General features: G+C 39.8%; 1 protein-coding gene across 2 annotated transcripts in view; it reads right to left on the bottom strand.

The window, feature by feature from the left end:
* EDRF1 (erythroid differentiation regulatory factor 1) overlaps window positions 1-23,683 on the bottom strand; it is a gene marked incomplete at both ends in the record, with an annotated part of 40,001 nt that extends 16,318 nt beyond the window's left edge. For both annotated transcript variants that reach the window (XM_079699622.1, XM_079699623.1), the window contains 19 exons: window positions 89-312; window positions 1,975-2,193; window positions 3,832-4,032; window positions 4,360-4,548; window positions 7,038-7,188; window positions 7,489-7,560; window positions 9,319-9,579; window positions 11,222-11,333; window positions 11,650-11,758; window positions 11,852-11,999; window positions 13,300-13,411; window positions 14,120-14,241; window positions 14,509-14,610; window positions 17,578-17,734; window positions 17,975-18,099; window positions 19,201-19,326; window positions 19,986-20,052; window positions 22,047-22,255; window positions 23,576-23,683. In XM_079699622.1, the coding sequence (XP_079555748.1) occupies window positions 89-312; window positions 1,975-2,193; window positions 3,832-4,032; window positions 4,360-4,548; window positions 7,038-7,188; window positions 7,489-7,560; window positions 9,319-9,579; window positions 11,222-11,333; window positions 11,650-11,758; window positions 11,852-11,999; window positions 13,300-13,411; window positions 14,120-14,241; window positions 14,509-14,610; window positions 17,578-17,734; window positions 17,975-18,099; window positions 19,201-19,326; window positions 19,986-20,052; window positions 22,047-22,255; window positions 23,576-23,683 (2,814 nt within the window). The remainder of the gene's footprint in view (window positions 1-88; window positions 313-1,974; window positions 2,194-3,831; window positions 4,033-4,359; window positions 4,549-7,037; window positions 7,189-7,488; window positions 7,561-9,318; window positions 9,580-11,221; window positions 11,334-11,649; window positions 11,759-11,851; window positions 12,000-13,299; window positions 13,412-14,119; window positions 14,242-14,508; window positions 14,611-17,577; window positions 17,735-17,974; window positions 18,100-19,200; window positions 19,327-19,985; window positions 20,053-22,046; window positions 22,256-23,575) is intronic.
* Between the last annotated feature and the right edge of the window lie 704 nt (window positions 23,684-24,387).

Genomic DNA, 24,387 nt, shown 5'->3' with positions numbered 1-24,387 from the left:
TAGTTTTATAACCTTTTAGTGGAGCTGTGGCAAAGTGTAAAGGACAATCAGGTGTGAACAGATGAGGTCCAACATGTAAGCAAGTTACCTTATTGTAATACAAGCCTTCTTCTGGAGAAAATTCACGTTTAAATTCATCACCTGCACCACAGTGCGCCTGTGCACAAATTCGCATGAGTCGTCCCGTGTTACATAGTAAAAGGGCAGCATTTGTGGCATCGTCAATTGACTCAAAGTTGTGAATTCCCTTTTCAAAACAAGAAAAGCTTTTTTTCCACAACTGCTGCTCTGCAGTAGACACAGTTTTGCTCACTTCACAAAAAAAGAAAGAAAACAATTGCGTAAGCAGATATCAGTGTAAACCCACCAGTGTCTCTCGACGAGATGATGAGAGCGAGGCAGTGACAGAACGTCTAGTGGACCACCAGCCACCTGGACCCACTGCAGCGCACTATTCTCATCACACCTGTGTCCCCCCCGCCCCCCGCCCCAAATTCATGTTGAGGCCCTAACCACAAATGTGACTAAGGTCTCATTTATGAGGTCATAAGGTGGGACCCTGATCCAAAATGACTGGTGTTCTCAAAAGAGAGAGAGAGACGTCAGGAACATACACACAGAAAAGACCAGGTGAGGACACAGCAAGAATGTGGCCACCTGCAAGCCAAGAAGAGAAGTCTCAGAGAAATCCAGCCTTGGACTTCCAGCTCCACATTATGAGAAATAAATTTCTGTTGTTGAAGCCACCTAGTCTATGGCAGCCGGGCAGACTGACACAACACTTGGAGTTCTCTTCTCTATTAACCGGATGATACTAAAGCAGGCAAATAAAAACATCGGGCAAAGCACTATTTTATAAAGATTCAAAAGACATGGTCCCATGAATTTCAAGAGGCACAGTCTGTGTCTTCTCTAATTCTCCTAGGTTTCTGACAACCACTTTTCATACACCTTCACCAACTTCCTCCTCCAGAGGCACCTTAAAAGCACAGGTTCTCATATCTCTATTTAAAAAATGTATTATATACGTATAAATAACAACAACAAAAAAGCACAGGTTCTCCCACCGGCAATGACCTCTGTATCCCTGTGCCAAGTACAGCTCACAGATCAACAGGCACACAATAACTTAATTCAACCTACCTGCTGTCCTCAGTTTTATCTCGGCCCTTTTGGTTTCCCATGCTGTGTGTACAGCCTCTACAGTTTCACCCATTCTCATGGCTTCGACTAGCACCCCTATGTGAATGGTTCCCAACCTATGCCTTGCTAACCCAAAGAGCTCTAAGCACACAGTTCTAACTGACTACTAAATCATACCATTCACATACATGTCCACTGGCTTCTCCAACTCAACGTGGGCGCAGATGAATCCATGCCCCTCTGCCTGAATCACTGAAGACCACTCGCTGCTCCTCTAAACACCCACCGGACACTGTATCTTTGGCTCCTTCCTAATGCTGCCTACTCCGGTCGAGACATCCCGCCTTTCCCACGTCTGCCTGCTGCAATCATATCATGTTGCAATCTGCCCAAACTACACCTTCTTCCCACAAGCCTTCCAAGAATGCCACAACTTCAAGGAATGTCTCCTTTCCCCACTCCTCTACTGTACGGCATTTGTACTTATAGCATTTTTCAGAGATTTGTATTCATATCTGGCTTCCCAGCTCGGAGAACTATGTCTTGGCCAATTACGTATCCAGTATAGAGCCTAGCACGTGGCTGATTGTCCAACTCACTTCTGAACTGATCAGATGGAGGACGGAGGACAGTGAGATGATGACTCCCAAGGGGAAATACTGTCTTTTCCTACTTTTATTCCTTGAGAATTTAATCATAAAAGATTCTTTAATAGCACACCCCTTTATGGCATAAAATCAAATGCCACGGCTCTTGGCTTGAACCATGTACAATCAGCGTGAGTTTCCAGGAGAACGGGCAATAAAGACAGGACCCCAAGGACGCACTCACCTACTCTCTCGCTCTGTAAGGCGGCAGCCTGGTTCATGTAAAAGACACCGATTTCATTTCTAATGTTACCCATTCTCTTCAATACTTGTACATACTGTTCTGGATTTTGACTTTTTAAGTCACTAAACTGCAAGATTTCATTAGCAGCCTCATAACATTTACAACTAACTGAAAGTTGACTTTCTAAGTCCGTAGACAAATCAGTTGCCCATGCAAATCCTTAAAAGAAAAAAAAGGAAACATCACCATGAGTCACATGAACCCTTCTTCCTTAGTATCTAAGTAATCTAATACTTTTAAGACAAAATAACATATAGTAAAATTACGCTTATACCATAATATGCAATACAGTCTAAACATAGATTCAATTAATACAACTAAAATTTTAAATTTCAAAAGAAAAGATCTCTGAATTTATTTTAAAAACTGTATTTTCTTGGGACATTAATGTTGGATTTAAGGAAAATATTTTCCTGCCTAAAAACAACTCCCAAGACCCAGATTTTACCAGGTCCACTGCTTATTGGTACAGACCTAAAGTTGTCCACTGATACAAGGTAAACCATTTTTTCCTTTTTAATTACTGGAAACAGTTCTTGAAATAAAGTTCAGATTGCTACAGAGGCTAGTTATGTACATTAGAGTTTGCCAATGTAAGTTTATGTCACTGAAGAAGCTGACAGATAAGCTCTCAAAGACTTAAATGTGCCATCTAGTGGAGACTGGAGTAAACTCAGGTGCAGGGCCCAAAAATTCAAGGGAGAAAAAGGGTAGTACTCCTGCTGATAACTTTCAAGGAGCACATCACTCTTACAAAGAAGTACCTTATATGGAATTAACACGATGGGAATGGCAAAAACAAACTAAGGATTTTATCACCATGTCTATTAAAATAAAATGATTATTTGAGAAACTCAGAAGGGGAGAAGGGGACAAAGAGGGCAAAACCCCCCCCAAGAATACATTTCCTCCCCCAGTATACGTCTCTAGATGTCAACAGTCCAAAGTGTTTCGGGATGTGGATATAAAGTGATATAAACGATTTAAGAGCATAATAAAACAACTCCATGATACATTACAAAAGCACCTTATGTCTCACTTACTGCCCTAATTGCAAGGTGCTTATATAACTGTACTGAGCTAAGAGGGAGGGATACTGCTCTGCAGACTAAATTCTCCTATCTTCCAGGTTTAAAATCTGACAACTCCAAAAACAGACAGCTGTGAACTACATTTAAAAAATAATGATCACTGGGGCTTCCCTGGTGGCGCAGTGGTTGAGAGTCCGCCTGCCGATGCAGGGGACACGGGTTCGTGTCCCGGTCCGGGAAGATCCCACATGCCGCGGAGCGGCTGGGCCCGTGAGCCATGGCCGCTGAGCCTGCGCCACCGGAGCCTGTGCTCTGCAATGGGAGAGGCCACAACAGTGAGAAGGCCTGCGTACCGCAAAAAAAATAAAAATAAAAAAATAAAAATAAATAAAAAAATAATGATCACTGTATCTTAGCCCTCAGGAACAAAAGGTGAACCATTCAAAAAGTAATTCATCCACTTTTACCAACTGTTACTCCTTTTCAAAAGAAAATCATGGCTTGGTTAGTTGACTAAAGGGTTTCCCAGAAAAACCTTACAAAAAGAAAAGTGTAAAACGTCAATACGACTGTCTCCAGAGACTATTTTTTAATTAGTTCTAGTTGTATAATTACTAATTATAAAATACTTCAAAACCACTTTATACACAAATACACAGGATCATGTTCAATTTAACATTAAGAAATGATGAAACAAAACAGCAATACCGAAACACTAACATTTCTGGCATTTTTCTGAATCAAACGATGAGTCTCACTGGCATACCTTGACAATTGGACTCCCTGTGGAGGCTGTGTAATATCTCCTGGTCTTCTTTTGTTTGGTAATTAAACTCTTCAAGGTGTGCTGCTCTATTATTTGCATTCTGGGCCAGCATTAGTTGGATATCACCACAGAGTGTTAAATATTGAGAAAGAAATAGCAGCACTTCAGAAAGCATATTGGTGCAGAGACAGCAATAAGTATCTATGTGGAAAGGGTAGGAAGGAGAAAATACACAGCACATTAAAAATGAAGGAATACAGTAAAATTAAGAAAATCTGTTACTAGCTGAAAGCTTTGTACCACTGTATCTAAGTTTATTTTGTCAGATATCACATATGACTTCATGTATTTCAAAATGAAGCAATGTTAAGCCAAAGTGGAAAATACTAGGAAACATATACAAGATGAGAAAAAAAAATTTTTAGTTAAATTTAAAACAGAAATAGGATTAAAATTTCACTGATTCAGATGCCTTCTCTGTTCTCTCCTCCCAATGCCTATTAAATATTTTCATTTATAGTGACTTACCATGGCTCTGCAAAGCTAATTTAATGTATCGTAACGCTCTTCCATATTTCTGAAGACTCATGGCAGCATCAGACAAAACATAATAGGCCTTTGATGACTTGAGAATCAGCTGGAGTTTCATTTTATGTTGCCAAGAACCAGGGATCATTCCAGACTGACTGGAATAATTACCCTTCTGAAGGGAGCCCACTACAACATGAGGGAAAAAAGGCAGCACATTTTATTTGAATATAAGTCTCACTGTAAAAAAAATTTTGCTTCTTGATAAAAACACTCCAGGCCTAGGTACTATTAATAGCTACAACAAAACTGGTAAATACTGTATTCTACTACTTAAATGCAATGAAGTAGAATAGCAGTGTTTTGACATTCTCACTTGGGATTTCCGAAGGCCTGCTTCCCCGCAGCTGTCAACTCTGTCACTCTTTCAGGGTCACTAACATAACTAAGCTCATGACTGACATCTACGTCCTTTCTCTAGTCTATGCACCGACCTGCCAAAAAGTTCACCTTCCTAAAGCACAGCTTTAATCACAGTGGAACTCCTGTTCTAAAACATTAAAATGGCTTCTCACCACTTATTCAATCATGTCTCAGCATCTTGGCCCACTTCCTAAGCTCCATTTTTTTTTAGTCTTACCTCCTTGTACTCCATGCCTACTCTCCACCAACCAAAATCAAGGTGCAGCTTGTTGCCTACATAGACCCTGTTTTTCCTGTATCCCATCTGGGTTTACTGCTTTCTCCACCAGGAATACTTTCTAAAGTCCAGCCCATTACTACCCTCTTCAGCCAACAAATGACCACTTCTGTGCCAAGCACCGTGCTAGGCACCAGAAACAGTGACATGAAGTTATATGGCCTCTGTCCTTGAAGACGCCACAGACCAGGGGTGGAGATGGGCCATAACATAAACCACAACAAAATATATTAAGTGCAATGACAGAGAGAAGAGCAAAATGCTGTGGGAACCCACCCCCCATCATCTCCCAGCTTCAAGATGTCTCATTTTTTGATCAGCTCCAACACTTGAGTCTTTCAAAGCAATGAAAAGTACTTAGTCTCTTATGGTTTTACTTGAGCATGTATTTCTTTTTTTATTTTTTTTTTTATTAGTTTCTGCTTTATAACAAAGTGAATCAGTCATACATATACATCTGTTCCCACATCCCCTCCCTCATGCATCTCCCTCCCTCCCACCCTCCCCATCCCACCCCTCCAGGCGGTCACAAAGCACCGAGCTGATCTCCCTGTGCTCTGCGGCTGCTTCCCACTATCTATCTACCTTACGTTTGGTAGTGTATATATGTCCATGCCTCTCTTTCCCTTTGTCACAGCTTACCCTTCCCCTTCCCCATATCCTCAAGTCCATTCTCAAGTAGGTCTGTGTCTTTATTCCCGTTTTACCCCTAGATTCTTCAGAGCATGTATTTCTTTTTCCTCTGCTACTGTATGCATTTTCTGTGTGTGAGGCATTGTGAGAAAACCAAAGATGAAGATGATGAAGTTTTGCTCACAAGTGTGTTCGTGTGTGTGTGTGTAAAAGCATTAGACACAGCTGATGATGACTGAGGCAGGCTTCAGTTAAGTGCTCACAGGACAGAGTGGTGAGGGAACCAAGTAATTCTGGGGATAGAGGTGAGGACGGAGACCTTAGGATTTTCAACAGCTGAGACGGGGAGGAAGGAGGAGACAGAAAAGGCACTTCAGAGGAGAGAACGCCAGGAAGGAAGCAGAGAGACAGGGGTCTCAGGTGCTGGTGGGGTCCTCCTCACTGCGGGCAGACTCAGGCTGGCACATAGGAAGCACTACATAAATGCCGGGGAAATGAATCCTGCCACGCACGCTGCTCCCTGCCCCCTGCCCCCTTACGTTCATGAAGGGAAGAAAAGACCTTTTAGAAAGCACTTGATACTATTTTAAACATATAGGCTTTCAAAACACTTTTAAAATAACTGAAAGTGATTTAAAAAAACAAAGGGAGGGGGATAAGGATGGAAAAAGAAATACAACTTAGATTAAAATAAATGAGAAACTCAGGAATTTGACTTCAAAGTCCACATGTTCCTCATGAAGTGATGTTCTTGAGGAACAAATCAGACCCTTTATAAGTGACTCTTGCAGCTTATCCAAGTGCCGCGAGGAGACAACGGTGACCACTCCTAAGGTGCTCATTATATGCACTGTTCTAAGCACGTTACATACATTAACTTACTGAATCCGTGTAACAGCCCTTTAAAGTAGGGACTATTATTGTCTCTACTTTGAGAGAGAAAACAAGGCTCAAACAAGTCAAACAACCTGCCCTAGTGAAGCCGAGATCTGAAGCGGTGCGGTTTGGTTCCCAAGTCCTTGTGCTTAAACCCTTGACTGCATCTACTGAAGCGGGGCTTTCTCAGGAGAACCCCACCGCGCTGAAGGCATTAGTTCCTCACAGCAGGTAGCAGGAGGAAGCAGGTTCCTTATGTTCTTCTTAGAACTATCTATAAAGGATCGAAATTATCCTGTTTTATTTTATATTCTGAATGAAAGGATATCTTCCCCTACTTTCCATTCACATGATATCCTTTTTCTGAATTCCTTTCAATGAATGCCTTAATTGAACTAAGTCTGCTGTTGAAAAGGCCTACTATATTATTCCGCTGAAAAGGCCTTATTTGCACTTCAATTCAACTTACTTTTGTCCAAAAACAAGGCCATCTGCTTCTCCAGACCCTCAGGACCCCCCCTTGTGGATTCATCTTCATATTTTAGTGGGATTGGGGTGTTGGGGTCAGCGGCGGGGAGGTCACTTTCTTTTTTGATGCTGTTGTCCACAGATTTCAAACCCTTTAAAAGAAGAGAAACATTTACTATACATGTCACTGAACACCAACTGGAAACTAAATATAAGGCAATATCTGGACTACTAGATACATTTAGGAGAATTTAAATTTTGAAAACAGACTTTAAAAAACTACTACATTTGACCTGAAAATTAGGAGACATTAATTTTCAACTTATGCTTAAAGGGGGGGAAAATCACAGTAGAATATCACTCAGAATAACATTTTGGCACCAATAAACAAACACTATTTGCATATCAAGTACAAGTTTTACTGAAACGGTGCAGTCTACACTGAAACTTACCTCCAGAACGTAGCTAAGCACAAGTCTACAGCGCTCTTCTGTGTCATGGCAAACTGGAAACGCACAACTGGGCTTCACAGACAAACATTTAAAATTATTAATATGCACCGATATGACAAATTCCATCTCCTGGGAATTACTAAAACTCTACAAGTCAATAATTTTGAAATTTTCTATATATTCAGCTTAGTGAGGTATCTGACATTTTAAGGCTAATGCACTGTTTAACTGCAGAGTAAACTGATATAAGCATCAACAAAAATCTTGCTTAAAAAGATCTTCCAGCATACATGTTGCTTTAAGTACTTAAAATTCAAAAAAATAATTCTATTACAACAAAAAAAGCAAGAATGGGAGTAGTAATGTTTTAAATAAACGTATAGCTAATCCGATGGGGGAGCCTGACTCCTAATCAGCACTAGTTCTTGGTAACACACAGTTAACAATATCAGCAATTTAGCAATAAGTTAACAAGTATTGCCAATGGTCTCACTGTATAATTCATATACTTAATTAGGAGGAGAACCAGTTAATAGCCTCTATCTACTAAGTGATATCATGTGTAAGCGCTTCTGTGAGGCATTCCATTTGGTGAATTTTATGAGGCTGGAATTACCATTCTCGTTATACAGAGAAGTAAACACAGATGTTAAGTAATGTGTTCAAGCACTCAGTGAGAGAGTGCTGAGGCCGGGGCTCTGGAGCCATGCTGTCTGTACTTCAAAAAGTACTGAGATAAGGCAAAGCTACCACAAAAGACATGTTTATATGAATACTATGACTGTATTTCTGAGTGCTTTCAATATTGATAGAAAGTGCTGTCTCTGTAAAAAAAAAAAAAAAAAAGAAAATCTGTAAGCATACCATTCTCCAAATGTAATCGCATTCTGTTACAATGCAGTTTCCCAAATACAGGTACCTTTTACAATCAATGTTTTTTTTTATAATCAGAAACTTTTTTTTTTTTACTGTACTGCGGGGTTCAAGCTGCAAGTGCACTAAAATTCAGAAAGATGGTTTGTGAGAGACAGAAAAAAAGGCAGTGGGGCTAAGGTAAATGAAAGGAGAAATGAAGGAAGAGACGGTCAGAAGGACAGGCAATGTTGTGGGGTGACAGAGGTGTCCTCTAAAAACCTATTGGGATATAAAATTTCCATCTGAAAGTTAAACTCAGAGCTTAAATTAAGAGATTATCTATAAATATGACAGGAAAGTAATTATAATTTAGAAAAATGAAACATAATTACACTGTCTGGAAAAAGATGGATGGTGTGACAGTCAACACAATCGACACCAACAGAAACCAAAAGGGCAGGAAGCTCTTAGGGTCTATCAGGCTGTGACCAGAGAAGAGACATGTCCAATCCAGCTGACATGCCCACAGTCACTAAAAAGTACCGTCCTGTAGCACAGGGACAATGTGCCAGATCTCTCCACATATGGATCAATAATGAGCCACCGTATGCTCTGATTCTACGTTCACCAAGCAACCTACACATTCAGTCTCCCAGCAACACAGCAACCGGGAAGAAGTACCGTGGTGAGCAGCCAGGGCTGCACACTGGTCACTGGAAAGGAAAATCTCCCACCTAAAAATTAACATCTTGATGTGGTTTACACATCAGCCCACCATAGGTCTGCATGTGGATCAGTTACCCTAGGACAATTATAGAACCAAGTTTCAGAATTCATAGAGCTAATGATTATTAGACCCTAGACCATAAAAGGTTTACTGAAGTAATGCCATCTTTTGAGATGCTAACTGTATTCAATTAACAATTGTTTGTTTTTCCATTGATGAAATTTTAATACAAATTTCAGTATGCTTACTCTGATTTGATGAATGGATTTGTATTTTTCTGGAACTGACAATTCTCCAACAGACTTAATTATAGCTACTGCTTTGTTATCATCTGATGGATCAGAACAGGTGCTGTAGGATCCGTTTTCATCACTGTCTGGCATCTCCTCCTCCTCTTCACTGTAACTTTCATCAGAATTCTCATTTAATGGAGATTCTGAACTTTCTTCTTTTTTAGGTTCATCCAATTGGAAGAGTTCTGAAAGCATGTAATTGGCTGAAGCAATAATCTTATAAAAAGAAAAAACATGTAAGTAACTCATCAAAATTGAGCACTCTGAAGTGGAATGAATGTTACTACTGTACTAACAAATTTTAGGAGACCTGCAGACAGGCTGTTTCCACCACAGACTGTTAATACACACTGAAATGTTCCTGGTTCAAAGTACCAATACTCTGAATGTACTCTGTAAAATCCTCATGGGTTGATATGTTTATTTCCTAAAATTATTCCATTCCCAGCCCTCTCTCTTAAGAAAAAGTGGCAAATATATTTCACTGGAGACAAGTTTTCATGTATAAAGTGTCATAACTAAAATGTTAGCAACACATCACTCCGTATCAACCAAGAAACCAGAATTTCTCTTTACAAGCTACGAACTAATTAGTTTATCTTTAATAGGCGACTAATATTTACTATACGACCTATGGTTCCAGGGGGAAAACCTCCACTAGCTTAATGAGGGAAAAGTCCAGAAAATCTGGTTTCTCTTAAAATTAGCATTTATGTATTAGCATTTATTCTACTCTACTGTTTAAGTAATTATTAGTCTCAGACATGCAATAGTCTTAACACTATTTTTAACTTATTAACCACTATCACCTTAATCAGCAATTAGATAGTTAAGCCAGAAATTGCTTTGTCATTTTTCTTCAAAAACAGTTTATCTTGGTTTGGTCTCTAGGATAATCTTTATTTCCGAACTGCATGTGGCCACAATTAAAAGGAACTTGGATCTTTAAAAAAAAAATCACAGATACTACGTTTCTCTTCTGATTTAAACAGGACACAACAACTATCCTTACACTGAAACATACAGTTGTCAAATTCGGACACCTGAGGGTAATAAGGGTGGTGTAAAACCATGGGCACAGAACTGAGGTTGTTTTAAGAGATGCTTTTATATACTGAGGTACAGGATGTGGACCTTATTCATACTGACATTCATGTAAATGGATCTTTCAATAGACTATAGTTTTCCACCTTCTAACAGTGATAATACAAAGGAAAAACAGCACTACTTTATTAAAATTCTGTGAATTGTAAATTTATAGAACAGTGCTATCCAAGAGAAATGTGAGCCAGACACAAAATTTAAAATTTTCTAGTGGCTACATTAAAAAAAGTAAAATCTGGTTGAAATCAATCTTTTTTTTTTTTTTTTTTTTGCGGTACGCGGGCCTCTCACTATTGTGGCCTCTCCGATTGCGGAGCACAAGCTCCGGACGCGCAGGCTCAGCAGCCATGGCTCACGGGCCTAGCCGCTCCACAGCATGTGGGATCTTCCCGGACCGGGGCACGAACCCGTGTCCCCTGCATCGGCAGGCGGACTCTCAACCACTGCAGCACCATGGAAGCCCGAAATCAATTTTTAATACTACACTTGATTCAATAAACAAAATATTTCATCATGTAATGTGTACACACATGCGCACACACACTCTTCAAGATTCAGTGTGTATTTTACATTGAAAGCACATCTCGATCCAGATGAAGCATCTTTTAAGTGCTCAAGAGCCACAGGTGGTACCTGGCTACCAAACTGGATCCATTGGGCAGTTACAGACTATGAATCAGGCGGCTTTAATGTCTAGGCAACAATTCTCTATCGGAATGCCAGAATTCTTTTAGAGAGCATATGTTAATCTTACTTGAGGATGCCTGCTTTTGTCCAGCAATTTAACACAATTCAGAAGCAGGGTTCTAACAGTCCCATAGTGCTTCTTATTTTGATTCTTCTTCATCATCATGTTGCAAGCAACCCTAAAAGAAGTTCATAGCAACTTTACTCCCCATTCATCATGCTCTACAAGACTCAAGTCTAGGCACGCTCTTCTTTCCTTCCAGTGGAATAAGGGCCATGAGAAACAACTAAATATTGTGTTTTATATACCTGCCCTCCCCCCTTCCCCATTTATTTTGGAACAATATATAGGTGTATATATACATACATACATACACTTTTTTTAAACTATGAAAATCTAAAAGGTATTTAAAACCTTGGCATAGATAATGTGGCTATACACTTAAAAATTGTAAGTAAGGCTAATGCTTCATCTTAACTTCGTAAAGCACTCACTTATATAAGAGAATAGCCACTGGCATTGTGAATGGATTTTGATATTTGTCTTCAGTTTCTTCACAAAGAGTAGTGAGATCATAGAGCTTCACTATATCGCTGCCACTTGCTGGGAAAAAACAAAAAAACCAAAGAAACCAAATAAACCTCACTTTACAGTTGCCACTCAAATCAATTACTATTCATTCAAGAATTAGCTTACCTTTAAAGAGCCAATAGGTATGTCCTTCTTTGGTACAATTAGATTTCAAAAATGATAAAATATTCTGTGCAATATCTTTTATGACTTTAGTAGAAAAATTAGAGTTTTCCAAATTGGGAATCTCTTCTGTCTTTATCATTTCATACTTCTGTAAAACAGATAGAAGATAGTTTAAGAGAAAACCTACACAGCAACACTTCTCTTATGAAAAAGCAACCAAACATACAAATCCCCCAACTAGAGACCTACGCAGCATGAGAGTTTAAGGCCCTGGCTTTTGGTCTTTTTTCTGCCCTGATACTCCAGAGAAATCTGACCCATCCCTGCCAGCAGTGTGGTGGTTTACCACAGGAATAATTCTCAAGGGGGAGTCATCACCAGATTTTGAACCACACACTTAGGCAGGATCCCATTTCTGTCCTAACCATGGAACAAGTCATGCTGTACACTTTCTTCTATTCTACCCTAATGGTTTTCAACTGGGAAGGTGGTAAATGAAGGCAGACTTCGCCCAGTAAGCTTTCTCAAAATATGTATTTCTGGCTTTTTCTTTCCCCTGACACTATAGTCATCTGGGCAGTGTCTCCAGTATATCCTCTTTTCCCCTTGAGCTATGGACTCTATTCCTTTACAGAAATGGAGCATGGCGCGTGGAGGCAACAGTAAGAGTAAAGGCTGCAAGGCTATTACTATCACAATTTTTAAAGCGCCTCCGTAGCTTTAGCTTGTCTTCTGCTTACACTTCCCTAAAGGCCTCTTACCGTATTTTCTGAAGTACTCTAAGACTAGAAACTACAAATCAGTTGGAAAATAGACCAGATCAAAACAGAAGTGATCTCACTCTTCTCCGATCGTCCAGACTCCTGTGTGCACTACACTTTGAATCCTTCACCCACTGTCTCCAATTTTTCTCTTTGCGCATTCTTATTTCCCATTAGGTTAAACCGTTCTGAGTAGTGGCCAAACGTTATTGTTTTTCCTCCAACATTTCTGATGGGGACAAAGTCCCTCATAAATAGAATATGCTCAATAACAATATGCTATATAAACTATTTACTTTTATGCAATGCTGGGGCCTTTCCTTAAACTTTGCATAAACTGAGTAGGTATTTGTATACTGAATAAACACCTCCACTGTTTAGACACTTTCAGGTAATTACTATGGGTGCCTGGCATTAAAATTACAGTTCTCTGGCTACAAATATAGATTTTAGTACTGTATTATGACCTGCCCACAAATTACCTGTAAAATTAGACTCCTATAACATCTAGAATTCTGAAATCACCAACTCAAAAGTGAAAACACTCAAATTTGAGTTTATCCATAGCTATCTTCCTTGCCAAAATACACCTTAGTATCTAAGAGTCTTAAAAACTTTAGTGAGGTACTTTCTGCTCCAATCTGTATTTGAGAGATTATTTTAAAAGTCACACTGTGTCTATCTTACCTGTACAATTCCATTTACATGAAAACACATGACAAGCTCTGGTACATTGCATATCAAGTTGTCCAACCAATAGTCGATTCCAGTTAGCACATTAATTGGTTTGTTGTTATCCCTAAAAATACACATTTCTAGTGTTATTTGATTTAATTAAGCTGTTCCATAATCAATCATCTGAGACTTATTTCCCCCATTAAAATATTTTAATCTATTCTCCCTAGTTGGAGAATGCCATTTATGCTTTCTCTTCTGATGAGACACGCACATGTAGCTTATGTGGTGTGTTGTACCTAACATCCTTCCACAAGCTTTTCTTGGACTTCCAATGGGTGTCCATTAGAGTTTTCAGTAAGAATAGGAGGAACTATGACAGCGGATGACCGGGAGCCTACTGCACGCTCTTCACACAACCTGAAGTGAAAGACTGACCAGCATGCATCACAGTGCCCAAATCAGAATTCACATGGACTAGTATGAACACATACACCTGGAACATTAAAAAAATGCTCACAATTAGTTAACAGAAAGCTGGTAGACCATCTCCTTGACTAGTTAAATAAACTACATTATATTCTCCCAAGTTGTAGATTCAGACTTAAGACTAAGTCAGCACAGCAGATCTCTGACTCCACTCACTGAGGACTAGAATGAAAAGCCAGCCAGAGGGCTTTCAGCATTTGCTTAAACACTCCTTCCTTACTGCAGCCATTTCAACTGGTGGGGCAAGAAGGGAAGTGAAAAAAACTAGAAAAGGAAACGATGCTGGAATGGAGAGGTGAAAGCAGATGGAAGGCTGATTCTAAAGGAACACAAGCCTGGTTACCTGAGGCGTAGACTGACTGCTGGATATCTGCCTCCTCCAAATATAGGCATGTTGGAGCCAACTAGCATATGTATGTCTTCAAACGTCCATAAAATATTCCGAGCAAAATCATTTTTAAGACCCTGTGATTTAAAATCAAATAGAAAGATTATATAATAAACAGGAGATCAGTAATCTCCCCCCATGATCCACAGAAAGACTAGAAAAAGGAAAAGACAAGGGAGACAAGGTAAATTAAAGCCACAGAGCTATAAGATCACAGAGATGCTTAGAAAGAGATTCAGGATCAAGTGGATTTCTTCCCCTATGAATCCAATTTAGACTAGTTTTTAAATGACGAAGTAGACTGGGGATTAGGTGTCTCACCTTGGACACCACGAAAAGCATACCTGACTGTTCTCCCCGTCATTGAATAAAGTAGTCAGGTTTTGTTCTTTAGGTGCTGAGGCCACATGCCCCACTATGTATGAGGGTTCAAGAGGCTCACCTCCCTGTGAAAAGTGCAAGGATAAGGAGTGATTCTGCTGCCGTAATTACTTTAAAATGGCCTACTGTTAAAGAGTATCACCTAAACATTCAAAGCATACACATCAAATCTACTCTCGTAAATCAGGGCTAATACAAATCATTAACTCTCGTTACTGGGTGACATACTTCAGCTCCTAATTATCGGTTACTATAATAAGCTAATCACATTTAGATCTTACTCAAATAACAATGAAAGATTATTTTAAGCTTTCCAAGCCTTTTTTCCTCTTTTTTTGGGTGAATCAGAATAGCACTGCTCTTTCAGCATACCCCATCCCTACTGGATTAAAAAATTCCTAAGAAACCTCAGCCATATTTTTGAGACACTGGTCATCAGAACAGCCTCCAGTTTCACATTTCCTAGTGTGTGTTTCACAGACGTCTAGGCCCTGGGTGAAAAATTTCTGGAGTCAGGTTTGAATAACACTGCTTACCAAGGATTTGCTTTTGGAGAGTAACAATTCTTATTACCATTAAAAAGCCCCTAAGAGGTCCTGCACTGGAAAAACCTACTTCGCCTCTGTATAATCCAATGTTCTCACATTTATTTGACCTCATAACACTTTCTTATTCTCATTAGATTCTGTGGAATATATTTTGAAAACACATAGGAAGAGGAATCTTTGACATGGGTAAACACAGTCCACCACTCAACTTTCCAACCATAATGGCAGCTGCCATTAAAAAACATTACTTTAAACCTTTAAGAAACATTACTTTAAACCAAGATGAGCATGCATATGTGCATGCACATGTGAGCATGTGTGTGCATTGCTTATTCCTATGTTTGTGCTAACAGGCCTAGCACCCGCCTGCAAAGTACGTATAACTGCAAGCATGGGGGGGGAATCTCCAGTGCTTCTGCTATGTCTTGTCTTCTTCTCAAAGGGTCCTTAAAGGATTTCAAACATTTATTATATTGTTTATTTACACAGACAAGTTATCAACCCCCCAAACTGTATTTGCCAGGTAGCTGCTTTAGTGGGAGTTTGGGCTCTAGTTTATAATGTTCTCAGTAAAGGTTTGGCTCCATGGCCATACCACAGAGACCTACTTAAACTCTATTACTGCTTAACACAGGCCTCAAACTAGCCATTTTAGTGTTGGGAGCAAGAATTCGTGAGGTGATAGCTTACGAACAAAAATACATCTCTAAATGTTGGAATTTAAAGATTTATATATGTTATAAAAAGTATTCTGTAAAAGATTATTTTTAGGCAGGGTAGCTCTACTGAGGAATATGCCATTGCTAAGACAACTCGACTGCTTACAGGGCCCTTCTAAACGTGTGGAATACATGGGCACACTGGAGTAATGCTGTGAGAACAGGCCTCTGAAGTCAGAAATATCAGGGTTTAAACCCTAGCTGGAACTTCATCAGCTCTGTGGTCACAGACAAACATCTACTTTTTATGAGCTTTATTTACTTATTTGTAAAATGGTACCATCAACACAGTACATATGCAGCTCCAAGGATGAAACAAATTTATACGCCACACGTGGAGTAAAGTACATGGCCTAAGAGGCATTAAGTAGATTCCAGTTCACTTCCTCCACATGCAGGTCTGCAGATTCTCAAAAGCCTCCAAGGTTTTTCACAGTAACCTTTTTTTTTTTTTTTCTTTTTTTATTAGTTTCTGCTTTATAACAAAGTGAATCAGTCATACATATACATCTGTTCCCTCACAGTAACCCTTAAAGGACAGATGGTAATACTCATAAAGGAGGAAATGGGTGGTAGAAGACTAGTATTTCTATTATGTGGTCTTTTTATAATGTGTGTGTTTTGAAGTCAAGGAATACTAAGTAATTTTTTAGAAACTCCTTCAGTGAAGTATAATCACATATAGGAAAGTACATAAAACAAATAATACAGAATACAGTATAATGACTAATTAGAAAGCAAATTAGCTATGTAACCACTACCCAAGTCACGACATGGGACCCTCCTAGCACCCAGCACCCATGTCCCTTCTCATTTATGTAACATACCCACCTCCTACAGTTATCACTATATGGACTTGCAGGGTAATTAATCCCTTCCTTTTCCTTACAGTTTTCCCAACTTTGGAAAAAAATTTAAGGTCACTACATAGTTTAATGAGGCATCTCTATCTGAAAACCTACTAAAACTAAAATCAAGTTAAAGCTATTTGTCCCCTATAACCTTATAAGTTGTGAGGACAGATAGTATCTGGACAAATGCTGAATGTTCAACATGTGAGAATACACAGCAAGAGGAAAAACACAAGTTACCAAGTTAAAGATCTTATTTTTACCTTCCTCAAGCTTGTCAATATATTTTCCTAAAAATAAACATGCACAATTTACATCTATGGAGTTATTTTATTCTTTGATAGACACAATAAGGACAAAAACAAATGAACAGTAAGAACCAAGAATATTAAGAAACAAAAGAGGTAACAGTCTACTCTCTCTTCCTTTCTAAAAGCTTTATAACATTAATGTAAGTTAAGTCTTAGCAACTTCATCTAGAAAATCTGCAGGGCTATTTCAGGCCTAACAATCTGACTAAAAGTTAAGGTAGAAGATCAGTATTTAAATTACAAACAGGCCTGTGAGTCTCAATATCTGATAGGCATTTAATATTTCTACAGTTTAAATATACCATATCTCCTTATGACTTTAAGGAGATAATCAGTATCAATAAACATATTGATAAGCTATCTTAAATGTGGTAAAAACTTTCAAATGCTTTTGAATTATTTCTTAAAAAACATCCGATCTAGCCATTCACGATAGCCCTTGTAAATTCCATATTCAAAAACTAAAGAAAGTACTTTTTGTAACTGTGAAGACATAAATTGATGGAATATTTTTCACTCCGGTTCGTCTATTTTTATTAACAGAATAATTGATTTTGTCTCCTTAAATGAGTTTGCTGAATTAGCATCTAAGTCCTAACTAACCTGACTGGAAGCACTGGGGTCTTCAGAGACTGAAGAAGGCATTTCAAAGGGGGCGGGCCAAGAAGCCCCATCCGAATCGTTTGTCTGATCTGCGCTGGACGATTCCTGCTGTTCTGCGGTAGATGGGACAGGCTGAGCAGCTCCATCACCATTGATACTGGCCAAATCAGAAAGAAAAAATACCACACTGTTACTAAGTTAACGTTATGTAGCAGGCCACCGGTTTTTAAAAACCAGATTCTATAATCAAGCACAAATCTCGTTAAAAAAGCAATATAGGGCAAATGTCAACAATAGCAGCGGCAAAACTTAAATTACTTTTGCTGGCTTCAAATTACGTTTTAGGTCAGAATTTCATTTTTCCTCTTAAGATAAAAATAAACAAGTAGCCAAGTACCTGTAATATAAAAACTTTGAAAGAATAGCCTTCTGGTACCAGTGTTCTTTGCTTTTTTTCTTCCTCTGCCACTTCTGATCAATAAGTCTTTGATAAAACTCTTTTAACCACGTCCAATCACCAGTCTGAATAACATAAGAAATTGATAAATAGAACAAACATAAGAAATTGATAAATAAACCAAGCTTGCAGTCAAAACAATTCGTTACCTATTGCCCTCTTATAGAAAATACTTTTTATTTTTTAAACACCGCTTCATAAACCTACACTCGTAAAACATTTACCTTTCTAGACTCAGTCCCTATCACCTCTTAGGAAATCTCCCTGTCCTCCTCCTCTCCTTAAGCCAGACAAGGAGAGGTGACTCTTCTCTATAACATGTTCTTCAGTGCCTGGAATCAGTCCCACTATGCACACTGCATTAAAATTATCTGTGTGTTTATAACCCCCAAATTATAAGCTGTTAGGAAGCAAGGACTGTGATTCTCAAGATCCTGCCCAGTGGCTAACATATACAGACTGAACTGAACTGTGGTCTTTTCAAATGGAAAAACATTTATTTTAAATGTCAATTTAAATCACTATAACTTATTTTCCTATATCAAAGCACTGCACGAATATTCTTTAAAGAGTAGACTATGGGAGTGGCAAGACCATGAACTATTTGCAACCATGAACTACTTGTAATGACAAGGTAAATACAGAAGTACAGAGTAAGCTTTCAGAAACTGCAATATTATTATATTACTATACTTTACAAAATAATGGGGGGAATAGTCATTTACCACATACAGTTTGAGAAGCTCTACTTTAAGAGAACCAATTAATTCTAATGTAACTATATATTCATAGGAATAATTTTTTAAACATTTTTCACATTTCCTGGCAGCCATGTTTCATGAAAATGTCTTTAATGGAGACATCAAAGGATTTTTCAAAAATTTAACCAGTCCCTTAAATTTCAGATTTTTCACAACTTTCTTCATTCACTTCACCCTTTTCCTTGCAAGAATCCTGGCTGTTGGTTTCAATGAAGTAAGTTTCTTCACCGTTCTCTTTTCTGTTTTTTCTTTATTAAAGCTTTTTTATCTTCAGTGAAACTTTTCACTTCTTGGTTGAAGTACTCAACCACGTTTCCACTTTGGCCTTTCTTTGAAACACAATCACATTTCTAGTTCCCTTAAGTTGTTAAAATAGTGCTTTTCTTGTTATTTTTCAAGTATTACCTGAGACGATCTCATAAAGAGTTCTTGAATATCTAACTCGTCTAATAAGAGAGTCCTTCCTATGCGGTGCACTGCCATGCTCACATGCGATTTGCTGTAGGGGATCTTCAGGAGCTTTTTTATGTTCTTGAAAAAAATCAAGAGGAAAAAACAATTTAGAAAGACCTTTGTAGTGTGATCTGGAATCTTTCAAATTTTAACTTCACTTAACTTTAAAGCATAATAAACCTTATTTCCTTAAGGTCATAAAAACTGTATTTTACACAAAGAGCTACCTATAAGCACATAGAAGACAGAGGTTTAGAACCAGAATCACCTACACTTTACCGGTCACCCTGTGTTAATGTAAATGACAGTCAAAGATTTATTTGTACACGATGGAATTTCATAAAGTATGTACAGGTCACACTGTTGCACTGACCCAGGCTTTTAGCATCTCAGATAAAACTGACCAACTAAGGATCAACAGATTTTACCAGAAGTATCACATCTAATTCTCAACTAGTAACATTACATAACCCAACATTATAATTGCTCTCATCAAAACTGCTATCATTAAAACACAACCATCAATACTAATATTAATTACCACTGCCACTATTTGGGGGGTTGCTCCCTCCTCTTTGAGGAAAGATGCAGTGGACACTGTTACTTTAATAAAAAAGGTATTCAATAATCAGATAGTTGTAGCTTATTTCATCACTAATTTTTCAAGACTGCAGACAAAGCAGGCTATAAATCCCCAGCACAAACATCCCAACTACATTTGCAATAAGGACACTTACTTCAGAGTCAGAGACAACATCCACATCGTTTCCCACTGAATCAATAAAGTCGTATGCCATCCCAAAGCTGAAGGAGAAGACAAAGTCCACAAAAATCACGTTCAGGGTGGTGCAGGTATTGTTTATAACAGAATACTATATTTCATCGCTTCTTGGATACACATTTTTTTACATTCTAACACCTCCGAAATCAGTATGCCTATCACCATTACAGTTGGCTAGTTTTTCCTTCTTAATGGTACATAAAATAATGGGGTCACTTAACAGACCTAGAAAACAGACTTGTGGTTCCCATGGGGGAGGGGGGTGGGGGAGGAATAGATTGGGAGTTTGGGATTAGCAGATGCAACCTATTATATATAGAATGGATAAACAACAAGGTCCTACTGTAGAGCACAGGAACTAAATCAATATCCGGTGATAAACCACAATGAAAAAGAATATGTACGTGTGTACGTGTGTGTGTGTGTGTGTGTGTGTATAAAACTGAATCACTCTGCTGTACACCAGAAACTAACACAATATTGTAAATCAACTATAGTTCAAGAAAAAATAAATTTAAAAAAATTAAAATAATGGGGTGACTTAAAAATCAGTGGCATCTTGGATTTGATAGAAAATAGTAATAACAGAATAGTAATAGAAGCAATTAATAGTAAATATTTAGAATAAAAACAATTAACAATTATTTTTATTTTTGTAGTCATGAAGTCTAAAAAATATCCAATAGAAAACAGTCAGTTAGAGTTATTATTCTTTTTAGGTGGGGAGATGAGAAAAATAGCAACAGAAACATTTATCAGAATTTTAGTCTCTGGGATTATGTTCCCAGTGATATACACTACTACCCTTTTAAAAAATATATGAGAAAAAAATGCACATGAAACCAATTCAACCAGAAAGAGAAAAAACAGCTAACTGAGCACCCAACTTGTGACAGGTACCACATGAGGCACATCTATAATCTGCAAGCCTGAAAGGCAGCTGATGTCACCATTTTTCAGTTAGTAGGTGGCAGAGAGTCAAGATACTTAGTTAGGACTGCCTCACTTCAAAGCATGCTGATGATTTACCATGTGGTCTAGGCAAGTTACTTAACCTTTCCAAGCTTCAGTTTTCCGCAGGAAAGTTAGTTAACAGTACCAAACTCAAAGGGTTGTTGTGAGAATGAAATGAGATAAACATATAAAGTACTCAGCACAGTGTCTGTACACAGTAAATATAATTATCATTTAAATCACTTTATAACATTTAATTCTGTTGACCTATAATTTATTAAGCCATTCTTCTAGAAGAAGATATGCAGACTATTTCCAATTTTTTTTTGCTAGTATAAATAATGCTACAAACAAGCAACATTTTACAAATATAACTTTTACCTCCTGAGTCATTAGGATAATTTCCAAACTACTGGCACATAAGGTACTAATGTATTTATGGCTCTTGCTATATGTTATGCAGAAATATTTTAGGTTCAATCGCTGAGAGGAAAAAAGAGAACCCCATACATTAAATGGTCTACGAGAATATGGACATCAGTACATTTTTCTCTGTAAGACCCAGGTCACTCTCTCAACTTTAAATACCACCAGCAAGTGTCAAAGTCAAGGGTGTACAACACTCGACATGCTGTGTTTTTACATCACTGCTTTTTCCGCCCAGACAATCCACCACCATTTAATGAAAAATCCCACAGGACAGGTTAGGCAGTGTTAAGGGCTTTCTTCATCATGTGCCACCCTGATTCTCTGCATTCACATATTCAAAAGGTATGTAAATTGGCTAAAATTAAAATAGCTGATGGAATTTTAGTGGTCAAAACTCATCTTTGTTAATAACATGATGCAGACTTAAAAGAAGCATACGCGATTGATATCTTCATATTTTAACAGAGTCCTATTATCAGGGGGATAAAGGACATTGAAAGTCAAATATAATCTTTTACCAAAGCGAAATCTTGGCACGTTGATGAACATTACAAATTGAACTGAACAGTGATTATTAAGAGTTTTAAGGTGGAAGGTTGAGGGACAGGTAAAAATGCCTTCAGTTAATATTTACCTTGAAAACGGTTTGCTTTTCCTACTGTTGCCAAGAATGGTAGTTCCTGCTGGTCCTAGTTTGGCACTCTCTCGTAACCAGTTGGCAGGTGGGAGTTTCAGGTCTGTTTTCTCCTGGAGGCGTGCAAACGCTGTCCGAGGGGGCGCAGACGAGTATTTCACTACAGCTCGGCTCTTCACTTCATTGCCTCCAAGAAATAACGCTGATCCCTGATTAAAACATTAAATGAAATTCTAATATACACTACTAGGAATAAAAAAAAACACCTTAATAATAATAATAAAAACCCTACCACATCAGGCTTACAAGAACGCATACTACATGTTACTAACAGCAGTTAATAAATGTGAGCGTAAATGTGTACCATTTAGGGCTTCCCTGGTGGCGCAGTGGTTGAGAACCTGCCTGCTGATGCAGGGGACACGGGTTCGAGCCCTGGTCTGGAAAGATCCCACATGCCGCAGAGCGGCTGGGCCCGTGAGCCATGGCCGCTGAGCCTGCGCGTCCGGAGCCTGTGCTCCGCGACAAGAGAGGCCGCGATAGAGGCCCGCGCACCGCGATGAAGAGTGGCCCCTGCTTGCCACAACTAGAGAAAGCCCTCGCACAGAAACGAAGACCCAACACAGCAAAAAAATAAATTAATAAACTCCTACCCCCAACATCAAAAAAAAATGACCTTCTTAAAAAAAAAAAAGTGTACCATTTACTTAGCTCTTTTTCACATACTTTCAAAGAAAAAAAGATGAGTCAAGGAGTGTGATGGGTACGGTTATTAGCTAGGAAACAGGCCAACCGAACTATCTTTTAAAACATTCATAAGAAAGTGTAGAAGCAGAAACCAAGGAGTCAAGAGTAGCACGTTAACTAAATGCAAAATTTAATAAAACCTCTGCTCAATATTAAAGATGTATTTCAATGTCAATAACATACATCATTTAGAAAGTAGTTTGTGGTGAGATATCTGGGCGTTTTTTGTTTTTAAGTGAGCGTTTAGTAACTGATTAGTCAGTTTACGACACAAATATTCTGAATGTCTAACTTCATAGCAAGTCCCTGGGGGGTGCGCACAGATTTCACTCGCACACCAAGAAAGCTCAGGGTCTAAGTTAACTCTTCCAACCTTCCTTCACGCAGCCCCGCTTCGGCCTGGCAAACACTTTGCGCCCTTCTAACATTAATTAGCTCAGTGCCATCTCGGTGAGCTCGCTTTCTTCTCCCTTCAGCTCTGCAAGGCTGTGCCAACTTGGGAACCACATATTTACACGTACGCCTCTTGAGAGCGAAGGTCGTGTCTAACTCACCTGTCGGTTATCATCGACTGAGAAGCCAGGACTGCTTTTGATACGAATGACCTAAAAGTAAATGCCTGAGTACTCACCGACAGGCACACGGACTTCCACTCCGTTTGGGGGCCGTCGGGGAGGCGTGGAGAAGGCGGCAGAAGCCGCCGGGAACCGTGACATCCCTCCCGGGCCGAGCGGGCCCGCAGCCCACGGAGCCCTGCAGGTCCCGCCCCACCGCGGACTCACCTGTGCAGAAGGTTCCTCGGACTCTCCTTGGGACAAGAGGCTGAGCCTTCCCCGAGCAGCGGTGCCGGCCGGCGGAGCCTCGGTCCCGGCCTCCTTAGAGTCCCCCATCACCTCGGTCCAGGCGAGGCGGGGCGAGGCGGGGCGAGGCGAGGCAAGGCGAGGCTCGACCCGAGAAGCCGTGACAAGTTGCCGGGCCCACAGGCGCTGCTGCCCAGCAGAGCAGGCGCCAGATACGCCCCGCACTTCCGGCCTCTGACAGGAAGAACTGGCGCGAACGCGTTCAAATCTCGCGACTTTTGCTCCAGAGGCCCGGCCCCGCCTCCCCCGGTAGATACCAGCTTCGCGGCGGGGGCAGGAACTGTCGTGCGCCGATGTCTGCCAGAGTTTCTGCGGGAAACTACCTCTCGCGTTATCTGACTCCCAGGCTCCACCCCTTGCACGCCGGTCTTTGTTGGCCAACAGTCCTCGGGACTTGGGCTTTGGGCGGAGTCAAAGTCGCCGAGGTCCTCTCTGCGTGGGCGGGGAAGAGCGGCTGTTGGTGTAACCAGCGGCTCCCGTTAAGGGAAGTAGTGAAGTGTCAGCACTCTTCCCGCCCCAGCTTTCAGTGCCCCCTCGGTTTGCAGTCGGGCTCTCAGGCCCAGGAAAGGAAAGACATGCCCAGGTGAGGGGCCGTCCAGACTCAACCCAGCCCGGCCTCGGCGTCCTGTCCGCTCATCGCAGTGCGTGCGTGGGCCTCGCGGTCCCGAGTGTAGGAGCGGCGGGGCTCCACGGGGACAGGAGGCCCTCCGCCTTTGCTGAAGGGATGGATTTCA

This window comes from Hyperoodon ampullatus (genome assembly GCF_949752795.1).
Source record: "Hyperoodon ampullatus genome assembly, chromosome: 1".
In the NCBI taxonomy this organism is placed as follows: domain Eukaryota; kingdom Metazoa; phylum Chordata; class Mammalia; order Artiodactyla; family Ziphiidae; genus Hyperoodon; species Hyperoodon ampullatus.
This window is presented reverse-complemented; position numbering and strand designations above follow the sequence as displayed.